This window comes from Oryctolagus cuniculus, chromosome 2 (genome assembly GCF_964237555.1).
Source record: "Oryctolagus cuniculus chromosome 2, mOryCun1.1, whole genome shotgun sequence".
Classification (NCBI taxonomy): Eukaryota; Metazoa; Chordata; class Mammalia; order Lagomorpha; family Leporidae; genus Oryctolagus; species Oryctolagus cuniculus.
The window spans coordinates 199,437,706-199,459,580 of NC_091433.1; the positions used below are offsets into that span (position 1 = coordinate 199,437,706).

Sequence of the window (21,875 nt, forward strand, 5' to 3'; positions counted from 1 at the left end):
GCAACGCACAGAACCCAGAACGTAGGGGAAATGCTCAGGTGGCATCCCTGCGTCCCTTGCTGCACCCTGCTGAGGTTGGTCTGCACCTGACCTGCAGTTTGTCGTGGTGTTTGGCCCCAGTGGTGACCCCAGGACTCCACAGGTTCCCCAGACACCTCCGACCTCATTCTCCACCACCTTTTCTGGGGCAGGCGTGACGCCCAAGGCCCAACCCCTGTGCTGCCACATGCTGAGCTGAGTGGCTACTGACTGTGAGCTTGCGGCATGCAGGAAGGTGCCCCTCACTGCTGCTCGCTCCCTGGCTGCTCCCCTCTGGGCCCAGGCAGAGACGTGCATGTATAGGCTTAAAGACCCTCCCGTGGCTTAAAGACCCCTCCCGCAGGCCCGCAGCCCCCAGCACAGTGGACGGCGAGACTGAGAGGGGCACAGCACCGACCTGCTCATGCTGACAGCAGCCGGGCACTGCTCGCCCTCGGCGGGCTGTGGCCTCCTGCCCTGGCCACGGTGGGCTCTGTGGGCTGTGGGCGCCGGCCCCACCCCTGGGAGCAGCACATGTGGTTTGTGATTCTCTCTCCAGTTTTCTCTTCGGAACTTAGAAGTGGTTTCTGAAACTTATTACTGCTTTTAAAATATTCTAAGAATGTTTAATAGCGAAGTGAATTCTCAAGGCGCCCACAGGAACGCTCTGAGAATGTGTTCAGTGCACCGCGGGAAGGCTGAGGGATGCAACGTGGTATAGACACGGCACTGCTCAGCCACAGCGCCCCTTGCCACGGAGGTGGCCGGCCGTGAACCTGGCAAATTCCAGGCTGAGCTTACAGTAACACACAGGGGTCCCGGCCTTTGTGCGCAGGTGTCGGGGCCTGGTGGAGGACGAGTTGGCCTCTCAGGACAAGAGCCTGGAGGTGCCGGGCCGCCCCAGAAGAGCCCCAGGCTCACTTCAGGCACAGCAGGACTTTGGGCCTGGATTCTCACCACAAAACCAGCCCAGCTACGCCCCTGCCTCCTCCCCTGCCTGGGCACTTGGCGGCCAGGGTCAGTCCGCCAAGACACACAGGGTGTGGTGCAGGACAGGCTCTGCCAGTGCCAGCAGGCCTGGGCTGCACAGCAGGATGCCTGGGACCCTCTGCTTTTGGGGAGGAGCCTGTCTTGGGTGTGGACAGGGAGGCCAACCGTCCATACCAGGGCCAAGGGCCAGCCTTGGACCAGGTCCTGCTGTCTTCCTGTGAATGAGCTGCCTGGATGTGCAGTGACTTAGTGCAGTGTCTGGGGAGCAGCAGGAAGTGGGGTGGCACAGGGGCAGCCTGTTCTCCACGTCCTGGGAAGGGCCAGGCTGTTCTGTGCACCAAGCAGAACCAGGAGGGCTGGGCCCTGCCAGGCTTGGTGTGCACATGTCAGCACAGGGCAGTGGAGGGTGTCCACGTGCCGAAGGGTGTCCACGCCTAAGGCCCACGCCCATAGCAGGGCAGGTGGAGAAGTGGCCACACATGAGGTCCACACCCAGCGCAGGGCAGGTGGAGAAGTGGCCACACATGAGGTCCACGCCCAGCGCAGGGCAGGTGTAAAGTTGTCCACGTGTCAGGCCCACACCCAGCCCAGGGCAGCGGCAAGGCATCCACGTTGTCAGGCACATGCCAGAGCAGGGCAGGTGGAGAAGTGTCCACCCATCAGGCCCACACCCAGAGCAGGGCAGGTGGAGAAGTGGCCACACATGAGGTCCATGCCCAGCGCAGGGCAGGTGGAGAAGTGGCTACACGTGAGGTCCACGCCCAGCGCAGGGCAGGTGGAGAAGTGGCCACACATGTCCACGCCCAGCACTTTGGAAAGTCTTACAGAAAGGCGGCTGGATGAGAAACGCTTGTTGCTTCCCCAGACGCCCAGCAGGTGGCGCTGCCTGACGGAGATGCTGAGAGTTTGTTCCCTTCAAGGTCACTTCACCCAGAACCACACAGAGCGAGAAGCCCATGACCCGTAGGCGCCACGCAGGGCAGAACCCTCGCTCCCAGGTGCTGCTGGGTCCACGTGTCCACACGGGTGGGGCACTCACGATGCTTGCTGACTGACCCGGCCAGCAGGAGGACACAGAGGCCCCAAAGGCCAGCTCTGGTGGGAACATCCTGGCTGTGGCGGGCAATGCCTCCAGGTGGGCAGGGCCCTTGGCTAACTGTGAACTGCTTTCCTCTTTTGTTAAACTTGAGCTTGCTCACTGACTCAGCATCCACTTCTGTGCCCAGGACCAGCCACGTCGCTGTCCAGCCACGGCTGCACAAGGTGCCCTCTGGGATAGGTTCCAGGGCTACCATGCAGGACGCCAGGGGCCCCAGTCACAGGCCAGCCTCTGGCAGTGTGCAAGGCTCCTCTGGGAACAGCACCAGGGAAGTGACCAGAGGGAGGCCAAAGGGGAAAGAAATGGAGCAACTCCCAAGGTACCGAGCCCCGCACAAGCCCGCTTAGATTTTTAAGTGGGTCAGACCCGGCAAAAGCGCTCCAGACCCGGACAGCAGGCCAGCTCGGTTCTCACCCCAGTGCAGCAACCAAACTCCCAGCTTGGCCAGGGTGTGCAGGGGCCGTGCTTGGTGCTGAGGGGGTCACGACTGGTGGCTGAACTGGCCACGCCCACACTGCACTATCCGGGGATCCCATGATGTGGGCTGTTGTTCCTGGTCAACTGTTCACCGGCACCGCCTAAGAGGTGGGCGGGGCCGAGCACAAGGGCTCCGAGGCCGGCTAAGAACAAGTTCATTCCCCAGAGGGCACAGCAGCGCCAGGGCTGTCTCCCGGCCACCCATGCTGCGGGAGGCTCGGAGGCAGAGGCGGACTCGGCCGGTGGCGTGGCCTGGCTCCTCCGTCTCCCAGCTGCTGTCCCCTCCATCTCGGCCGCCCTGTGGGGGAAAACCTCAGCACCCTGGAGCCCAGGCCGTGTCCCCGTGGCAGGAGCAGGGTGGTCACCACCGGGCTGTGCTCATCTCTGCGCCATCCTCCCACCCTCCACAAGCTTTGCATTAACAACAGGAACGGACGGAGACACCGCCCCTCCGCGAAGCGGCCCTGCTGAGGTGAGCGGCGCTCCCCGCGCCTTGCTCCCTCTCTGGTGGCGCTGCCAGCGGTTCTCATGGGCTGCGTCCCCGGGCAGACGCGTCCCCTTGTGCCTGGTCTCTGCACGGAGACAGCTTTACTCGGCCGCACCTGCTCTTGTCACCTTGGGCCAGTGAGGCAAGCCCCCTGGTTCAGGCCCTGCTCAGCAACGTAAGGAAGCCGGCGAGGGCTGGCTGTGGCCCCTGCAAGGACAGCTGGGCTGTGTCCCCAAGGGACAGGGGGCAGGGGAGGCGAGGAGGCACCTGCACCGAGAGGTCCCCAGGAGCCGGGCAAGCACAGCTGCTGGCTCCCGCGTTTGGGGGGGGGGGACGGCCGCGGTGGGGGAGACTGACCAGGAGTGGGGGAGCTTGGGGGAAGGGCAGGACAGCAGAGGCACGGACTTAAAATTGGAGCACAAATCCTGCGTCACTAAAATAAACCCCAGGCAGGACGGCAGTGTGACGGGGCCTCTGAGGTTTATCAGTGCGAGGGGTGTGTGGGTACATCTAGGGCACCCCAGCCGGAACCAGTGTTCATGGGGGGGGTGCAGAGGGGGAGGCCGGGGGTTCGCTCTCAGGACTGAGGGACTGCAGCACAGCGCGGGACTCCTAGGAGAGCAGTCAGAACGGCAACTCCCAGGCGTTCCCGGCCCGTGCCAGTGTGCCCCCACCAGATGGCACCACGAGCCCTAGCAGGGCTCTGCTCTCCACGGAGGGTTCGCACCGTGTCCAGCGTGGCCTCCGCGGCAGCACATACATCATGTGTGGAGACGTCCCAAGCAGGTGGCCGAGGCAGCCACGCTCCTTCCGACTGCACTGGGGAGGACGTTTCTGGCTCCAAGCTTCGTGGTTTGCTTCTCGGAGGCGGCCAGGGATGCACACTGGGGAGCACAGGCTCCAAAAGCAGGGGCTCCTACCTGCAGAGAAGGATCTGGGACCCACAGGCGGGCTCCTGCGGAAGGCAGGGAGTGAGACACCTGCCTCTGCCCTGGGTGTCAGCCCGGCCCACGGTGCCCAGGAGTGGCTGGGAGGCGAGCCCAGGTCCCCAATCACACACCTGCCTCTGGCCTGGGTGTCAGCCCGGCCCACAGATGCCCAGGAGTGGCTGGGAGGCGAGCCCAGGTCCCCAATCACACACCTGCCTCTGGCCTGGGTGTCAGCCCGGCCCACAGATGCCCAGGAGTGGCTGGGAGGCGAGCCCAGGTCCCCAATCACACACCTGCCTCTGGCCCAGATGTCAGCCCGGCCCACAGATGCCCAGGAGTGGCTGGGAGGCGAGCCCAGGTCCCCAATCACACACCTGCCTCTGCCCTGGGTGTCAGCCCAGCCTCCGGTGCCCAGGAGTGGCTGGGAGGCGAGCCCAGGTCCCTGTCCAGAAGACCTGCCTCTGGCCCACGTGTGGCTGGGACGAACGTCCCTTGTGCACTGAGGCTGGCCAAGGCATCACTCCATCGGGGGGCTGGTGCAGGCTCCCAGGACAGCTCTGGTGGGGGCATGCAGCAGTCCAGATTGGAATCTGATGTTGAACTGACAGACATGCAAGTTCTGTATTTCTGTTGCGAAGCCGGATGTTCTGATGGAAGCTTGTGGTTCCTTCAGTGACACGGAAACCCAGATGGCACTGCCACTCACCATGGCCACGTGCCGGGCTCGGGGCTGCAACCGCCCTGTCTCCCGGAGGCTCTGCCTGTGCCCCATGCCCGCTGCTTCTGAGAGCCCGGGAGTGGGACTCGCACGGTGGCTGTTTCACCTGACACTGTGTTCGGAGGTGGGAGTGCTGGAAGGCACTGAAGCCTGCTTTCGCACGTTAAGCACAACTACGCCTTGGGAAGCCAGTGTTTTCCAGGCTGGCGCTGTGGTGTAGCAGCTAGAGCCACTGCCGGCAGCGCCAGCATCCCATGTGGGCACTGGGTGGAGGCCCGGCTGCTCCACTTCTGATCCAGCTCCCTGCTAATGCACCTGGGGAAGCAGAGGAAGATGGCCAGAGTGCCTGGGCCACTGCACACATGCAGGAGACCCAGAGGGGTCTCCTGGCCCCTGGCTTGGCCCAGCTCCAGCCACTGCAGCCATTTGGGGAGTGAACCAGAGGATGGATGACTCATTCTCTTTCTCTCTTTCTGTGCCTTTCTGTAACTATTTTTTTTTTTGAAAGATTTATTTATTTGAAAGTCCGAGTTACACAGGGAGAGGAGGAAAGGCAGAGAGAGAGAGGTGTTCCATCCATTGGTTCACTCCCCAGTTGGCTGCAACGGCCGGAGCTGCGCCGATCCCAAGCTAGGAGATTCCTCCAGGTCTCCCACATCTTCTACTGCTTCCCCAGGCCACAGCAGAGAGCTGGATCAGAAGTGGAGCAGCCGGGACTCGAACCAGCACCCATATGGGATGCCAGCACTGCAGATGGCAGCTTTACCCGCTATGCCAGGGCAGCAGCCCTGACCTCTGTAATGCAGCCTTTCAAATACACACATCTTAAAAGTCAACACTCTCAGGTTCTAGCAGGGTTCCTGTGGGGGCGGGGCCGACTCCGAGGTGAGGTCCAGGTGACTGTGCATGGAGGGGCGCTGCTGCCTTCTCCCTCAGGGTCCCAGTTCTGTCCGCCTTGGGCTGTCTCACACTGGCTCGCTTCTGACAGACTTAGTGTGGACAGGAGAGCCACAGGAGGACGTGTGGGATGGGCAGCAGAGCCACAGCCACTTCTTGGACGCCCTCGCTAGAAGCGGTAGTGCTGTGACCCCGAGAGTCTGCAGGGAAACTCACCTGCGCCAAGTGCGGAGCGCAGAACCCCGTGATCTGACGCCGCCTGCGTCCCAGGGGGGAAGTCGCTCTCCCACCGCTCCCCGGCACCGGCAGTGTGGCCTCAGACCCTGACCGCGACCTGTGGCAGACACCACACACGGTCACCGCCATCATCCCCGGAACGTGCCTTCTGAGCCACAGCAGGACTCTGTGCTCTGCCTGGCTTGGCTCAGGGGAACCCCGTGGCTGCAGCGTCTCCCCCGTGGCCCTGGCTTCAGGACAGTGAGGAGTGCAGGAAGAGCCTGGTGGTGACTCAGGGGACAGCCTCGACTTTCTCCATCAAAGGTCAAAGGTCAGGAGTGTCCGAGAGGCTGCTTTCTAGAAGTTTCTTGGCCTTTTCTTTATACAGGGAGGGAGCTGCAGTGTGAAGCTGGCATAGATTAAGTGGTTCACAAATTGGACTGACCCTGGATTCCAGGACTCTCTGACTTGGATGCAATTGCTACAGACCATCCATGTTCAAGGCGGGGAAACGTGTGACAAGTCCTCTGTAGGTCAAGGGCAGGTGTGCCTGGAGTGCCAGGAGGTGCCTGTAAACATGGAGGCTGCCAGTCTCCCACGGGATGAATGGCATCCGATGAACACCTTGAGTGGGAGCGCAGCCCATCACCCACCGCGGCAGGCCTTGGAGAGAACTGAACAGACCCGTGTGAGAGTGACAGGAAGGAGGCGGGAAGTCGCCTGCGGGGCGGAGCCAAGCCCGTGGTGTGGTGTGGAGGAGCCACAGGGCCTCAGCGTGTGTTCAGGTGTCCCGGGGCATGGGCCCATCCTGGGCTCCAGGCTGGGGCGGCACTCACACCTTGTGGCCTATGTGGAGCCTTTCTTAGTATTCCCGGTTTAGAACAGGCAATCGTGCATCAGGAAGTTAGTAACGCTGACCAGCTGCCAGGGAAGCAGCCGCCGTGGGGAGTGGAGGCAGGTGCAGCCCACCAGGGCCAAGGAAAGTACCCCCCCGCCCTGCCAGGCCCAGCCAGGTTCCTTCTGCACAGACTGCCCTGCTGGGACAGAGGCTTGCACACCTGGCCCTGGGAAGAGTCCACGACAGGGGGCAGGAGTGCACCTTTCATCCCCGAGTGACCTTGGTTCTCTGAGGAGCCTCTTGGGAGTCTTCACCCCAATAAGAGCCAAGCGTGTGCTACCCAAAGGGTGCAGGTGGCCACCCCACTCACTGCCTGAAGCAGAGGAATGCGCCAGCAAGTCTAATGTGCTGCTCGGAGTGGCTCTCAGGCCAGTGCCTTCAGACTGCCGCTGACCTGTATCTGCCTGGGGAGAAGTGAAGCACTGGTGACTGGCTGTGCCAGACCGGCCGTGCCAGGAGGAGAGCACTGGGCTGTGCCGGACCGGCCGTGCCAGGAGGAGAGCGCTGGGCTGTGCTGGACCAGCTGTGCCTGGAGGAGAGCACTCGGCTGTGCTGGACCAGCCGTGCCTGGAGGAGAGTGCTGGGCTGTGCTAGACCGGCTGTGCCCAGAGGAGAGGACGCGGCCTTGGAAGGTACATGGCACTTACCACCTGCAGATCACCGTCCACGTGAGCACCGCCATGCCGCCCACGAGCAGGGCGCCCAGCGCGATGGAGACCCAGGACGCCCGAGGGAGCCTGCCGGAGTCTGGGCACAGAGGGGCTGGGTTAGCAGAGCCTGCTGGGTGGGCAGCATCCATCTTCTCGGCTGACCCTGGCCCACACTTGATTCTGGGTCAGCTGAGCCCATGGAGGGGTATTTGTCTGCCTGGAGAAGCCGTTAAAACACTCAGCCCAGAACTGGCCATGGGTGCGGGGAGTGAGTGGGACAGGTGGCTCCACCCTGGGAGACACTGCCTGCAGAGGTTCCCACGGGGCAGGAAGCATCCCTGTGTGCCGAGACCAGGGAGCACTGAGCACCCTGGGTGCGCCCACCCCAGAGACCCTGGGCCCGAAAGGACGGGGATGGGGCCGGGAGGGCGCAGTGACTGCTCAGCAGAGCAGGACCCTCTGTGCCTTTGGTCATATCTCGTTCCACACACAAGCAACGAGGTCACCCTGTGGCTGAGGGCGTGTGGAGCCCTGTGTATGCCTGTTGCTGGCTGGGACACCACCTGGCCTGTGACATTGTGTCTCTGTATGCTCCTGGACCTGTATCAAGTCTGCCTGTGCATCTGAGTCTGCAGGGAACCTGCATCTACCCACACACCAGCCTCTTCATCTGCAAGGGGCCCTCCTGCTTGTTCTGGAGGTGACTGTCCCAGGTGCGTCCAGCCTGGCGAGCCCTGACCCCTCGTCCATCATCCGGGTCATGCTGGGCCAGTGACTGCACCGTGTGGGCCTTGTGTCCTCTCACCCCACCCCACTGCACTGAGAGGGCCCATGAGCCCCTACCAGGCTCAGGGCAGGAACACTCGTGGATGTCCTTGAAGGGGGCGGGCCTGGGAGGGGGTTGGGGGGGAGGTGCAGGCAGCAATTCCTGAGCCTGGAGGTGGTGCTGGCAGGGGGCTCGCTCTGTGCAGCAGCAGCTGGAACGCAGTCCTCCAGCGGCATCTGGCGTCCAATCTGCACGCTCACCGAGCCTTCCTCAGAGCCTGCACAGGCTTGCAGGGTCGCACCTGGACCCCTCATTGCTTGGGGATAGACACACACGAACCATTGCCCAGGCCTGTGTCAGGGCAGGCGGAGTGTGTTCAAAGGGGCCTGGAGCGAGTAGTACCCAGGGAACCCAAATGTCCTCGGCCACCCCTCGGCTGAGGTGTGCCCCTGCACCGGCTACAGGAACCAAGGCCGCAGGCTTCCCTGACATCATCCGCCTGTCCTGCAGTGCAGCCGCCCCTCCCTGCCCACGCTGCAGAGGGGCTGAGCGCATTTCCCATGCCGCAGGCTGCAAATGCAGCCACCAAGTAGGCGCGCCCACACTTACCTACACAGGTTCTCCCGTCGTCCCCCAGCACATAGGGGTCTGTGCAGGTACAGCGGAAGCTACCCTTGGTGTTCCGGCACCGAGCTGAGGGGTGGCAGGGCGCATACGCCGGGTCTGCGCACTCATCCACATCTGCAGAAATGATGAGCATGAGTGAGTGTGCGCCCGCCCCTCCTAGGAAGGAGGCCGGCCTCACACCCAGGTCCAGTCCAGGTCCAGGAGGACAGGGAGGCCACCTCTTGCTCCCGCAATTCTCAGGAGCAAAGGCTGCAGAATCCTCTGCCACAAGTCCCTGGACTCAGTCTGAGCCACCTGCCACCCCCCTCCCAACCCCCCCCCCCCCACTGCAGGACCCAGAGCCACGGCCCTGTCCACTCTGCTAACATGGACCCTGCAGCCACCCTCCCACTGTCCTCTGCTGTGATGTGGGGGTCACTCAGACCACGGGAGCCAAACGCACTTCTCCTGCCAGATTGCAGGGCCAGGCCCCGCTGTGGGCCCTGCCTCTGGCAAACAACACTGGCTTTAAGCCCGCAGATCCCACATCCTTCCTGCAGCTCAAATGTGCACGTGATGGGAGCGAGCGTGGCAGACATCACGGGCACCTCCTGGGCACAGGGTCTCCCGGGGCATTTACAGCCCTGGGATCAGAGTCGCCTTCTTGGAGGAGCCCAGTGCTGCCAGGGAGCTGGCCCAGGGCTGCAGCAAGTGAGGTGGGGTGAAGGTGAGGACGACCTAGGGCCGCCCAGGCTGGGGACTTCCTGGCCAGCCAGCAGGCACTCCAGTGGGAATTCAGGCCTACTCCTCCATGCCACCTCCCCCAACCCAAATAATGCACCTCTGCCGCTAAGGCCAGGAATGAAATCAGGGCTCTGGAGCGCGATCTGCAGTATGCAGACGTGGTGATGAGGGAGCGGCTGTCAGCTGGGCCCAGATCCCCCTCTATGCACAAAGAAGGCGAGCTGTAGCCCTGGGCCCTGCCCAAGTCCATCTGTCCCTGGGGGCTGCAGCCCTGGGCCCTGCCCGAGTCCACCTGTCCCCGGGAGCTGCAGCCCTGGGCCCTGTACCTGAGTCCACCTGTCCCTGGGAGCTGCAGCCCTGGGCCCTGCCTGAGTCCACCTGTCCCTGGGAGCTGCAGCCCTGGGCCCTGTACCTGAGTCCACCTGTCCCTGGGAGCTGCAGCCCTGGGCCCTGTACCTGAGTCCACCTGTCCCTGGGAGCTGCAGCCCTGGGCCCTGCCCGAGTCCACCTGTCCCTGGGAGCTGCAGCCCTGGGCCCTGTACCCGAGTCTGCCTGTCCCTGGGAGCCACAGCCCTGGGCCCTGTACCTGAGTCCACCTGTCCCTGGGAGCTCAGCCCTGGGCCCTGCCCAAGTCCACCTGTCCCTGGGAGCTGTAGCCCTGGGCCCTGCCAGAGTCCACCTGTCCCTGGGAGCTGCAGCCCTGGGCCCTGTACCCAAGTCTGCCTGTCCCTGTGGGCTGCAGCCCTGGGCCCTGTACCCGAGTCCACCTGTCCCCGGGAGCTGCAGCCCTGGGCCCTGCCCAAGCCCACCTGTCCCTGGGAGCTGCAGCCCTGGGCCCTGCCCGAGTCCACGCCTGTCCCTGTGGGCTGCAGCCCAGGACCCCAGCCTGCGTGCGCAGTCTGACCCTCTCCCGGTGACTTGCTCCACAACTGCCCTTCACAACGCGCAGCGTCAGAGGCATCTGCACATCACTGAATGTTCTGTGAGCGGCAGAGACCGGTGTGTGTCTTCCTAGGATGTCCTCGGACAGGAAGGACTGAGTCCCCCTGTGCTCTGTGCTGGCCTTCTCGGGGCCAGCACAGGGTCTGTGAACCCCTCTGGTCCTGGGATCCTGGCATCAAGAGGGTCAACAGCCTGGAGGCGGCTGCGTGAGTTGTCCAAGGTCTTGGTGCTGAGTGGACAAGCTGGACTGGCCCGGGCTCTGGTGCCACGCGGGTGAGAGTGCCTAGTGTGTGTGGAGCCAGTGAGTGAAGCTGCCGTGGGAGCCCCCTACCTGAGGGACACCTGGTGCTGCCCACGTGCACTGGGCTGAGGGACACCTGGTGCCGCCACGTGCACTGGGCTGAGGGACGCCTGGTGCTGCCCACGTGCACTGGGGCTGAGGGACGCCTGGTGCTGCCCACGTGCACTGGGCTGAGGGACGCCTGGTGCTGCCCACGTGCACTGGGGCTGAGGGACGCCTGGTGATGCCCACGTGCACTGGGCTGAGGGACGCCTGGTGCTGTCCTCGTGCACTGGGGCTGAGGGACGCCTGGTGCTGCCCACGTGCACTGGGGCTGAGGGACACCTGGTGCTGTCCTCGTGCACTGGGCTGAGGGACGCCTGGTACTGCCCATGTGCACTGGGCTGAGGGACACCTGGTGCTGCTCACGTGCACTGGGCTGAGGGACGCCTGGTGCTGCCCACGTGCACTGGGCTGAGGGATACCTGGTGCTGCCCACGTGCACTGGGGCTGAGGGACGCCTGGTGATGCCCATGTGCACTGGGCTGAGGGACGCCTGGTGCTGCCCTCGTGCACTGGGGCTGAGGGACACCTGGTGCTGCCCACGTGTACTGGAGCTGAGGGACACCTGGTGATGTCCACGTGCACTGGGCTGAGGGACGCCTGGTGATGCCCACGTGCACTGGGGCTGAGGGACGCCTGGTGCTGCCCACGTGCACTGGGCTGAGGGACGCCTGGTGCTGCCCACGTGCACTGGAGCTGAGGGACACCTGGTGCTGCCCACATGCACTGGGCTGAGGGACGCCTGGTACTGCCCACGTGCACTGGGCTGAGGGACACCTGGTGCTGCCCACGTGCACTGGGCTGAGGGACACCTGGTGCTGCCCACGTGCACTGAGCTGAGGGACACCTGATGCTGCCCACGTGCACTGGGCTGAGGGACACCTGGTGCTGCTCACGTGCACTGGGCTGAGGGACACCTGGTGCTGCCCACGTGTACTGGAGCTGAGGGACGCCTGGTGCTGCCCTCGTGCACTGGGGCTGAGGGACACCTGGTGCTGCCCACGTGCACTGGGGCTGAGGGACACCTGGTGATGCCCACGTGTACTGGGGCTGAGGGACGCCTGGTGATGCCCACGTGCACTGGGGCTGAGGGACACCTGGTGCTGCCCACGTGCACTGGGCTGAGGGATACCTGGTGCTGCCCACGTGCACTGGGCTGAGGGACGCCTGGTGTTGTCCACGTGCACTGGGCTGAGGGACGCCTGGTGCTGCCCACGTGCACTGGGCTGAGGGACACCTGGTGCTGCTCACGTGCACTGGGCTGAGGGACACCTGGTGCTGCTCACGTGCACTGGGCTGAGGGACACCTGGTGCTGCCCACGTGTACTGGAGCTGAGGGACGCCTGGTGCTGCCCTCGTGCACTGGGGCTGAGGGACGCCTGGTGCTGCCACGTGCACTGGGGCTGAGGGACACCTGATGCTGCCCACGTGCACTGGGCTGAGGGACACCTGGTGCTGCTCACGTGCACTGGGCTGAGGGACACCTGGTGCTGCCCACGTGTACTGGAGCTGAGGGACGCCTGGTGCTGCCCTCGTGCACTGGGGCTGAGGGACACCTGGTGCTGCCCACGTGCACTGGGGCTGAGGGACACCTGGTGCTGCCCACGTGCACTGGGCTGAGGGACGCCTGGTGATGCCCACGTGCACTGGGCTGAGGGACGCCTGGTGCTGCCCACGTGCACTGGGCTGAGGGACGCCTGGTGCTGCCCACGTGCACTGGGGCTGAGGGACGCCTGGTGATGCCCATGTGCACTGGGCTGAGGGACGCCTGGTGCTGCCCTCGTGCACTGGGGCTGAGGGACGCCTGGTGCTGCCCACGTGTACTGGAGCTGAGGGACACCTGGTGATGTCCACGTGCACTGGGCTGAGGGACGCCTGGTGATGCCCACGTGCACTGGGGCTGAGGGACACCTGGTGCTGCCCACGTGCACTGGGCTGAGGGACGCCTGGTGCTGCCCACGTGCACTGGGCTGAGGGACACCTGGTGCTGCCCACATGCACTGGGCTGAGGGACGCCTGGTACTGCCCACGTGCACTGGGCTGAGGGACACCTGGTGCTGCCCACGTGCACTGGGCTGAGGGACACCTGGTGCTGCCCACGTGCACTGAGCTGAGGGACACCTGATGCTGCCCACGTGCACTGGGCTGAGGGACACCTGGTGCTGCCCACGTGCACTGGGCTGAGGGACACCTGGTGCTGCCCACGTGTACTGGAGCTGAGGGACGCCTGGTGCTGCCCTCGTGCACTGGGGCTGAGGGACACCTGGTGCTGCCCACGTGCACTGGGGCTGAGGGACGCCTGGTGCTGCCCACGTGCACTGGGGCTGAGGGACACCTGGTGATGCCCACGTGCACTGGGCTGAGGGACGCCTGGTGCTGCCCACGTGCACTGGGCTGAGGGACGCCTGGTGCTGCCCACGTGCACTGGGCTGAGGGACACCTGGTGCTGCTCACGTGCACTGGGCTGAGGGACACCTGGTGCTGCTCACGTGCACTGGGCTGAGGGACACCTGGTGCTGCCCACGTGTACTGGAGCTGAGGGACGCCTGGTGCTGCCCTCGTGCACTGGGGCTGAGGGACACCTGGTGATGCCCACGTGTACTGGAGCTGAGGGACGCCTGGTGATGCCCACGTGCACTGGGCTGAGGGACGCCTGGTGCTGTCCTCGTGCACTGGGGCTGAGGGACGCCTGGTGATGCCCACGTGCACTGGGCTGAGGGACACCTGGTGCTGTCCTCGTGCACTGGGCTGAGGGACGCCTGGTACTGCCCACGTGCACTGGGCTGAGGGACACCTGGTGCTGCCCACGTGCACTGGGCTGAGCGACGCCTGGTGATGCCCACGTGCACTGGGCTGAGGGACACCTGGTGCTGCCCACGTGCACTGGGCTGAGGGACGCCTGGTGCTGTCCTCGTGCACTGGGGCTGAGGGACACCTGGTGCTGCCCACGTGCACTGGGCTGAGGGACGCCTGGTGATGCCCACGTGCACTGGGCTGAGGGACGCCTGGTGATGCCCACGTGCACTGGGGCTGAGGGACGCCTGGTGCTGCCACGTGCACTGGGGCTGAGGGACGCCTGGTGATGCCCATGTGCACTGGGCTGAGGGACGCCTGGTGCTGCCCTCGTGCACTGGGGCTGAGGGACACCTGGTGCTGCCCACGTGTACTGGAGCTGAGGGACACCTGGTGATGTCCACGTGCACTGGGCTGAGGGACGCCTGGTGATGCCCACGTGCACTGGGGCTGAGGGACACCTGGTGCTGCCCACGTGCACTGGAGCTGAGGGACACCTGGTGCTGCCCACGTGCACTGGGCTGAGGGACGCCTGGTACTGCCCATGTGCACTGGGCTGAGGGACGCCTGGTGCTGCCCACATGCACTGGGGCTGAGGGACACCTGGTGCTGCCCTCGTGCTCTGGGGCTGAGGGACACCTGGTGCTGCCCACGTGTACTGGAGCTGAGGGACACCTGGTGATGTCCACGTGCACTGGGCTGAGGGACACCTGGTGATGTCCACGTGCACTGGGCTGAGGGACGCCTGGTGCTGCCCTCGTGCACTGGGGCTGAGGGACACCTGGTGCTGCCCACGTGTACTGGAGCTGAGGGACACCTGGTGATGTCCACGTGCACTGGGCTGAGGGACGCCTGGTGCTGCCCACGTGCACTGGGGCTGAGGGACGCCTGGTGCTGCCCACGTGCACTGGGCTGAGGGACGCCTGGTGCTGCCCACATGCACTGGAGCTGAGGGACACCTGGTGCTGCCCACGTGCACTGGGCTGAGGGACGCCTGGTACTGCCCATGTTCACTGGGCTGAGGGACGCCTGGTGCTGCCCACATGCACTGGGCTGAGAGATACCTGGTGCTGCCCACGTGCACTGGGCTGAGGGACACCTGGTGCTGCCCACGTGTACTGGAGCTGAGGGACGCCTGGTGCTGCCCTCGTGCACTGGGGCTGAGGGACACCTTTTGCTGCCCACGTGCACTTGGGCTGAGGGACACTTGGTGATGCCCACGTGTACTGGAGCTGAGGGACGCCTGGTGATGCCCACGTGCACTGGGGCTGAGGGACGCCTGGTGCTGCCCACGTGCACTGGGCTGAGGGACGCCTGGTGCTGCCCACGTGCACTGGGCTGGGGGACACCTGGTGCTGCCCACGTGTACTGGGCTGAGGGACGCCTGGTGCTGCCCACGTGCACTGGGCTGAGGGATACCTGGTGCTGCGCACATGCACTGGGCTGACCAGCAGCAGCTTCTCACGCACAGGCCAGGGCCGCAGGTCTGCCGCGAGCCTGCCTTCCTCACTTTGCTGATGGGCAGCACGGTGCAACCTGTGGGACCTGGCCAGGGAGAAGACCCTGTGGGCGAGGGGAGCTGTGGGCTCCCGAGACTGGTGATGACAAGGGCACCAGAACAGCAGTGGGGCTGAGGGGACCGGAGCCCTGTCTGAGCCGGGTCTCTTCTTATTGCTGAGGATGTCTGTGTACTGTTCACCACATTCCACGCAGGCCCCAAGCACGGGTGCTGTGGGGAGGCATCTGGGGCCCACAGGAAGGGGTGTCCCTTTTGCTGTGGCTCTGTTAGGATGGCACCCATGGGTGTGGCAGGTCCACTTTCTCCTCCTAACCTGGGATGGGGGATGAGGTCAGCAGAGAGGAGCAGCTGTCCTCGTCCTGGAGGCACCATGCGGGCTCCATTTCACATGTCCAAGGCAGCGCCTCCAGGCCAGCTCTCTCCAGTCAGTACAGCTCTGCTCCCCAGTGCCGCCTCGATGCTGCCGCCCAGACGCGGCCTGCAGCTCCCACAATGCTTGGGGACTGGAGTTGTCCCCTCAGCACCTGCAGGCCAGCGGTGCCAGCAGGTCGCACGCACTGCCCTGCTGCCTCCCCCAGCTTCCAGCAGCTGCTGGCCCTCAGCGTGCCTCGCCTCATACCCCAGCTGCACCCTGCCGTCCACCATGTGGCTTCTCGTAGGAGGGCAGGCCTTGTTTAGGGCCCAACCCCGCGACCCCATCTTACTCAACGGCATCTTCCGACCCCGTGATCCCAGGTGAGGCTGCACCCTGAGGAACCAGGGGTTAGGACCTGAATGCGTGTCTTTGGGGGGCACAGTGTGACCCCCAGCACTCTCCATGTGATCGGTGTATCCTCAGGACGCCCCAGCCAGGAACCTGCACGTCCCACTTCTCCCCATCTGAGGACCACCGCTGAGGGCCAGGTGACAACTCCCCCTGGCTGGACGAAGAGAGGGGGAATCCCAGCGTCCCAGACTCCAGATCCAGCCTAATAGAGGCCAGGCCTCGCCGGTCTCCAGGTTCCCTTGTTTGCTGCTGTGTGCATCCCAACGCCCCACCCAGGCAGCGAGCCAGCACGGGCTTCCACTGCTCTGAGCACACCTGTGCTGGCTGCAAACCAAGAAGCAGACACAAGAACCTCGTGTCCATGCACGCATCACGCATTGCTTCATCTCGACGGTAAGTGGTGTAGAAGGCCACAGACTCAAAGGTGTTATCCACCTGCAAAGTACAACCTTACAGCCCCCAGATGGGGATGACTATGCTAACTTGTGAAGGTTTCTTTTTTTTTCCTTCTATCAGATCTGGGTTTCAGGGAGGAACTCGGATTTGAACGGTGAGAGGTGATATCCTCATTAAATGCTCAGGAAAACCCAGAGCCTTCCCTGCTGCAGCCATCGATGCGGAAAAGGCAGATTTTGTTGACCAGCTAAACACTGATGTTCTTAATGAAGAGTTCTCTTTCTTGTGTGCTTACTCTGTTTTTTTTTCTCATAATTCTTCACTGAGAAACTTCTAGCATAGGGAAAAGATGTGGTGAAAATATTTGTGGGGGTCTGCGCCGTTGTGCAGGTTAATCCTCCACCTGTGGTGCCGGCACCCCATACGGGCACTGGTTCTAGTCCCAGCTGCTCCTCTTCCAATCCAGCTCTCTGCCATGGCCTAAGAAAGCAGTAGAAGATGGCCCAAGTGCTTGGGGCCCTGCACCCACACGGGAGACTGGGAAGACGCGCCTGGCTCCTGGCGCAGCTCCAGCCGTTGCGGCCATCTGGGGAGTGAACCAATAGAAGAAAGACCTCTCTCTCTTTCTGTCTCTCCCTCTCCCTATCTGTAACTCTACCTCTCAAATTAACAATAAATAAAATCTTAAAAAAATTTGTGTTCATAAATGAATGCATTTAAGTCTTATCATGACTTCTCCTATGGAGCATTTTCTAAGTTAAGATGATGCTTTAATGAGAAAAGCAATAAACGAAAAGGACAGAGTTGAGTAAACAGTAATGCCCTCCCTTTCTGCTTCTCACTGGGGATGTAACTGACATTCAGAAGTTCTCTTCTATGTTTATAAATACGACCCGCAGAAGTAAACACTCTAAATGGCTTCTGATTGTGCCAATGCTCTGAGACTCGTGTTTGTACTGGGTGGGCTGTGGTCCCGAGTCCCACTCGCCTCCCTCACACCCACTCACCCTGCACCACGGTGCACCACACATATGGAGCTCAGAGTCTCAGGCTACACTGCTGTTCACGGGTGGAACGCACAGCCCGAGAGCTGAACCTTAGGCTCATCCTCCTCTCACACGGAGCACACAGGCTCACAGAAACCAGGAGATTCTGGGGAGACAGAGCCAACGGCTGGAGCAGCCCTGCTGCCCTGGTGGAAGGGGGTGGTGGCTGTCAGGAGTGAGGACGCGGCAGATCACGTAATGGCAAATGCACCCAGGGTCCGCAGGAGGCACAGCCGCGGGGCTCCAGGGAGCAGCCTAAGCCAGACCAGCACAGCCCACTTCCTGCTGGCGGGAGTCTGGGAGTGCGGAACCATTTTAAGTCCAGAGGAAGGTTTCCTGGGCCAGGGGCCAGGCTAGCGCCACTGGCAGTAGCCTCCTTGCCCTGATCCGTGCGCGCTGGGTCAGCTCCCAGCCTGCCTTCTCCAGCCGCGGGGCCCTGTCTCTCCATGTGAACCTGAGACAGCTGTGGGGACAGCAGTCGGCCTCTCAACCTGAGCCCAGTCCTCCAGGTCCACGGGGCCCACAGCCCCTCCACCACTCTCCTGGCCATGCAGCTGTGGCACTGCACCAAGGATCTGCAGTTGAACCCAGAGCCTCACCACGGCACTGCGTTGCATTCAGCGGCCGGACAACCATCTTCACCACCCACAGAACACCCTCCTTCCTCAGCCAAACGCCAAAACCTGAACCCAGGGACTGCTCGCATTTCCGCCGGACTCTTCCCTGTGCTGCGCGCGGCTCACTCAGTGCAATTCTGATGCCATCCCCCTCCCTCCTGGGAGACGGCCTTGGTGGGGGAGCCTCTCCAGGCCCTGCCCCAGGGCCCCGCAGGGGTGTGAGTCAGGGTTGGTTAGGGGAGACCTGGCCCTGGGCCACCGGGTCACTCTGTGGCCAGAGCAGTCTCATGGGGATGTCCTGCTGGCCTCCCTGCATGGCCACCCAAGGACCCACATTCTGCCAACTGACCCATTGGCCATCCAGGTGCCCTGGGGGTGACGCCCACTCATGGGGTCACAGGGAGAAGCCAGTAGAGTGGCTGGCCGTCCCCCACGTGCTCTCCAGGAATGGCGCGGGCAGCTCCTGGGCACCCCTGGGTGAGAGGAGGCTTGGGAATTGGGCCCAGCGGTCCCTGAGGGAGCAGAGAGAAGTCACTGGTCCCAGATGGCTGGGGGCTCACCACGTGGACTCTCAGAGGGCATGCTCCCGACATTTCATTCCCAAAGTCAGCTTTGCAGATCCGTCTCTCCCTGACCCTCTCCCAAGGCCCTGCCTGGTGCCATGCTCCTCAGGTGACTGCTGTCACGCTCTGCTACCTGAGCACAGATGCGCCCACGGCACTGTCTGGTGGACAGCTTCCTGGCCCATGCTGCCTGCCGACACGTGGAAACGCAGGCTCTGGTTCTCACCCCGCCCCCGCACGCCCCGCCCCAGCCTACTAAATGACTGACCTTTACAAGCAGGGGGCCGGGAGTCCCAGCCCTCCGGGGTGCAGGTGACTTGCTCTGGCCCTTGGAGCTCGTATCCATGACGACAGGAGAACACCAGCCTGCGCCTCCCCGCCTCTTCACAGAGCACAAAGTCCCCGCCATCCACCGGGTCTGGGAGGCCACACCTGTCTGTACAACGTAGAAAAGTCTCCTGCTTGGGGCTGCACCCACGCCCACCATTCCCTTAGCTCCCAGCCCCCGGGCCACGCCGGGGCCAGGGCCTTCTGAGGGGGATGTGCTGGTCATCTGCCCTCCCCCCCAGACAGAGGGCGATGGAGGCGCCTGTGTGGGGTGTGTTCACTCCCCAGCAGGGCCCACCTCCCAGACAAGGGCCCGCTGTATGGAAGGCACCAGTGACCGAATCTTCAGCTGCTGCCAGTAGCTGGTCTACCTCTGGGGAGCTGGTGGTGTCCACGAGACCTGACCAAGTGCCTGGTGCCAGGGACCTCTGAACACCTGCAGAACAGAAGCTGAGGCGACCAGTTGCTCTGAACTAAACCCTGAAAACCCCGGCTCCTGGTCCTCGTGCATCTTTTCTATGTGGCCAATGCTGACCTACACTGACCAAGATTTGCTCCTAGAAATGTGTGACATCCAGCCCCCACCTACAGCACTGGCATCCCACAAGAACACTGGTTTGAGTCCCAGCTGCTCTGCGTCTGCTCCAGCTCCCTGCTGATGCACCTGGGAAAGCAGCAGAGATGGGCCAAGTGCATGGGCCTCTGCCATCCACACGGGAGACCCAGAGTTCCAGATCCCTGGCTTTGCCCTGGTGCAGCCCTGGCTGTTGCGACTATCTGGGGAGTGAACCAGCGGATGGAAGATCTCTAGCTCTATCTTTCAAACAAATGATAAATCTTTAAAAAATAAAAGTTATGTGATCTCACCTGCTGCTTTCAACTGGGGCAATGTGCCCACAGGAACGGAGCAGCTTGGTGGGTGATCCTGGGGGCCCTACCGAGCCAGCACAGACCCTGCAGGCCAGTGCTGGGGTACTGCACCCCAACGACTCCCTGAGCCCTTTCTCCATGGCACTGCTCGGCAAGGCCATCTGTCCCCTGGGACCAGGGTGCTCAGGCTGGTGGACTCGGACTTCCTCAGTGGAGGACACAGCCACTGCGTGGGGCTGGCAGCGGTGATGACGCTGTTTGCTCCACCAGCCTGGGTCAGACGCGGCTCTCCGGGAAGTCGCCCTCCTCTGCTACAGGCTGTGCTCTGTGTGGTGACGCAAAAGGGGCTTAAAATCACCTTGAGGGAGGGTCTCCCGCCACGCGTCCAGGTTCATGCCAGGGATGTCCTCACAGGACTCAAAGTCTTGAGGGAACTGTCCACCTTGGAAGGCATCGCCCGGCACCCTGGTGAGGCCCGTGTTGTCACAGACCACCCGGGACAAGGAGTGCTTCTCCAGTTCCAGCCGCTGGGCCTCAGTGAAGACTGGCCCGTGCTCCCACCAGAACCTCGGAGGAGAGAGCAGGAAGCGTGGGTGAGCGGGAGTCTCTCCAGTTCACTCACACACCAGGCACCCCAACATCACAGTCTGCAGGCCCAGCAAGGAGAACACAGTGTCTGGACCAGGGCAGGACCAGGTGCCCAGAGAGGGAGGGGGAGGAAGGAGGAGAGGGGCGAGGAAGGGGGAGCAGGAGGGGGAAGAGGAGGAAGGTGGGGAGAGCCAGGGAGGAGGGGGAGGAGGGGAAGGAGGAGGGAGGTGGAGGAACAGGCAGAAGGGAAGGGAAGAGGAGGGAGGGAGGAGGGAAGAGGGAGGGAGGGAGGAGGGGGAGAGAGGAGAAAGGGGGCGGGGGGATGAGGAGGAGGGCTTGTGGGCACCCAGGCCTGGCCTTTGCAACCTGAGCCTCGGCAGGGGCGTGGCCTCCATGGTAAGGGACACAGTGCCATTTCCCTGCCTGCAGCCCTCCACACCTGCTGGCTTCTGGGGGGCCTTGTGCTGTGTCTGCACCCCCTTCTGCGCCCACCCTATCCTGCAGCAGGGGAAGCTGTGGCTGAGGGAGGTATCCCGCCAGGGTCTCCGGAAGCCACAGGAGGCAGCATGGCCGCCATGGACACCTACCTGTCCCCGTCCCTCAGGGCCTTCATCTGCCTGCCGATGATGCACGCGAACAGAGGCCCCGTGCGTGCCCCGGGGAGCAGCTTCTCGGCCAGGCCGCCCAGCCAGATGTCGATGTTGTCGGGATGTCCGTACAGATCCATCAGCCTATGGACAACGCCGCGGTCGGCTAGGACCTCGCTGAGGTGGGCGGGGGTCTCCAGGCGCGGCAGGCCACAGAACGCCCTCCACGCGTTGTAACCTGGGCAGGGGGCTGGGGTGAGCCATCTTGGTGTGCAGCTGCTGCCGCCCCTCCCGCCGCAGCCCAGCCCCGAGCTCAGCATCCTGGAATATTCCAGCATGCAGCTCAGGACGCGCACTGGAGGGGGTCACGCGACCCCCCCAGAACGTCCATGGGGGCTCCTCTCACCCAGCGACGCTCAGCTCTGCCCCCACACAGACCCTGGACAGCAACTCCCCAGAGAGACGCCGCCAGCCCCTCTCGCACAGGGCCCACAGGCATCCTCCCTCTGACCGTCACCTCTCACCAGCGCTCAGGGGACCTGGTCAGTGCCTGAGGTGGAGCCTCTTCTGCCCCGGGAGCCCAGCTCCTCATCACCCTCTCCAGAGTCCCCGTCCATGCTCGTCCTGCCTCCCTGGCCAGGCACTTCCCCTCCCCCTCCTCACACTGCCTTCCCTCCCCCTCAGCTCAGCGCCTCTCTGCCCCACATGCTCTCCTCCCCACTCCGCCAGGCCAGACCAGAGCCTCCAGCAGCTGCCTGCTGCGGCACCGCCGTCTGACGGGAGCACGCACCAGGGTCCTCCACTGCCCCCCCTGCTTGTCTGGGCCTGTCTTACTTCTAGGGCCTCATCAGCCGTGGGCTCTGGAGCCCGGCACTCAAACACAGGCACAGGCACAGCCACGTGGGGAGGACTGCGCCGGGTCTCTCAGGTGGTGAGGGACTCAGAGAGAAAGGGGGCAGCTCGCAGGAATCCTGGGTTTGGACAGGATGAGAGGAAAAGCACACACCTTCCAATCCGCCTGGG

At 63.5% G+C, this 21,875-nt stretch overlaps 1 protein-coding gene across 1 annotated transcript in view; it reads right to left on the reverse strand.

Moving 5' to 3' along the window:
- Window positions 1–3,532: 3,532 nt before the first annotated feature.
- Window positions 3,533–21,875, reverse strand: part of TPO (thyroid peroxidase) — an 81,045-nt gene continuing 62,702 nt past the window's right edge. The window contains exons 13-19 of the mRNA XM_070069763.1: window positions 20,853–21,090; window positions 20,036–20,244; window positions 18,749–18,916; window positions 8,755–8,886; window positions 7,377–7,476; window positions 5,832–5,949; window positions 3,533–4,026 (exon numbers count right to left, since the gene is read on the reverse strand). Coding sequence (XP_069925864.1) covers window positions 3,988–4,026; window positions 5,832–5,949; window positions 7,377–7,476; window positions 8,755–8,886; window positions 18,749–18,916; window positions 20,036–20,244; window positions 20,853–21,090 — 1,004 coding nt within the window. The 3' untranslated portion in view covers window positions 3,533–3,987. The remainder of the gene's footprint in view (window positions 4,027–5,831; window positions 5,950–7,376; window positions 7,477–8,754; window positions 8,887–18,748; window positions 18,917–20,035; window positions 20,245–20,852; window positions 21,091–21,875) is intronic.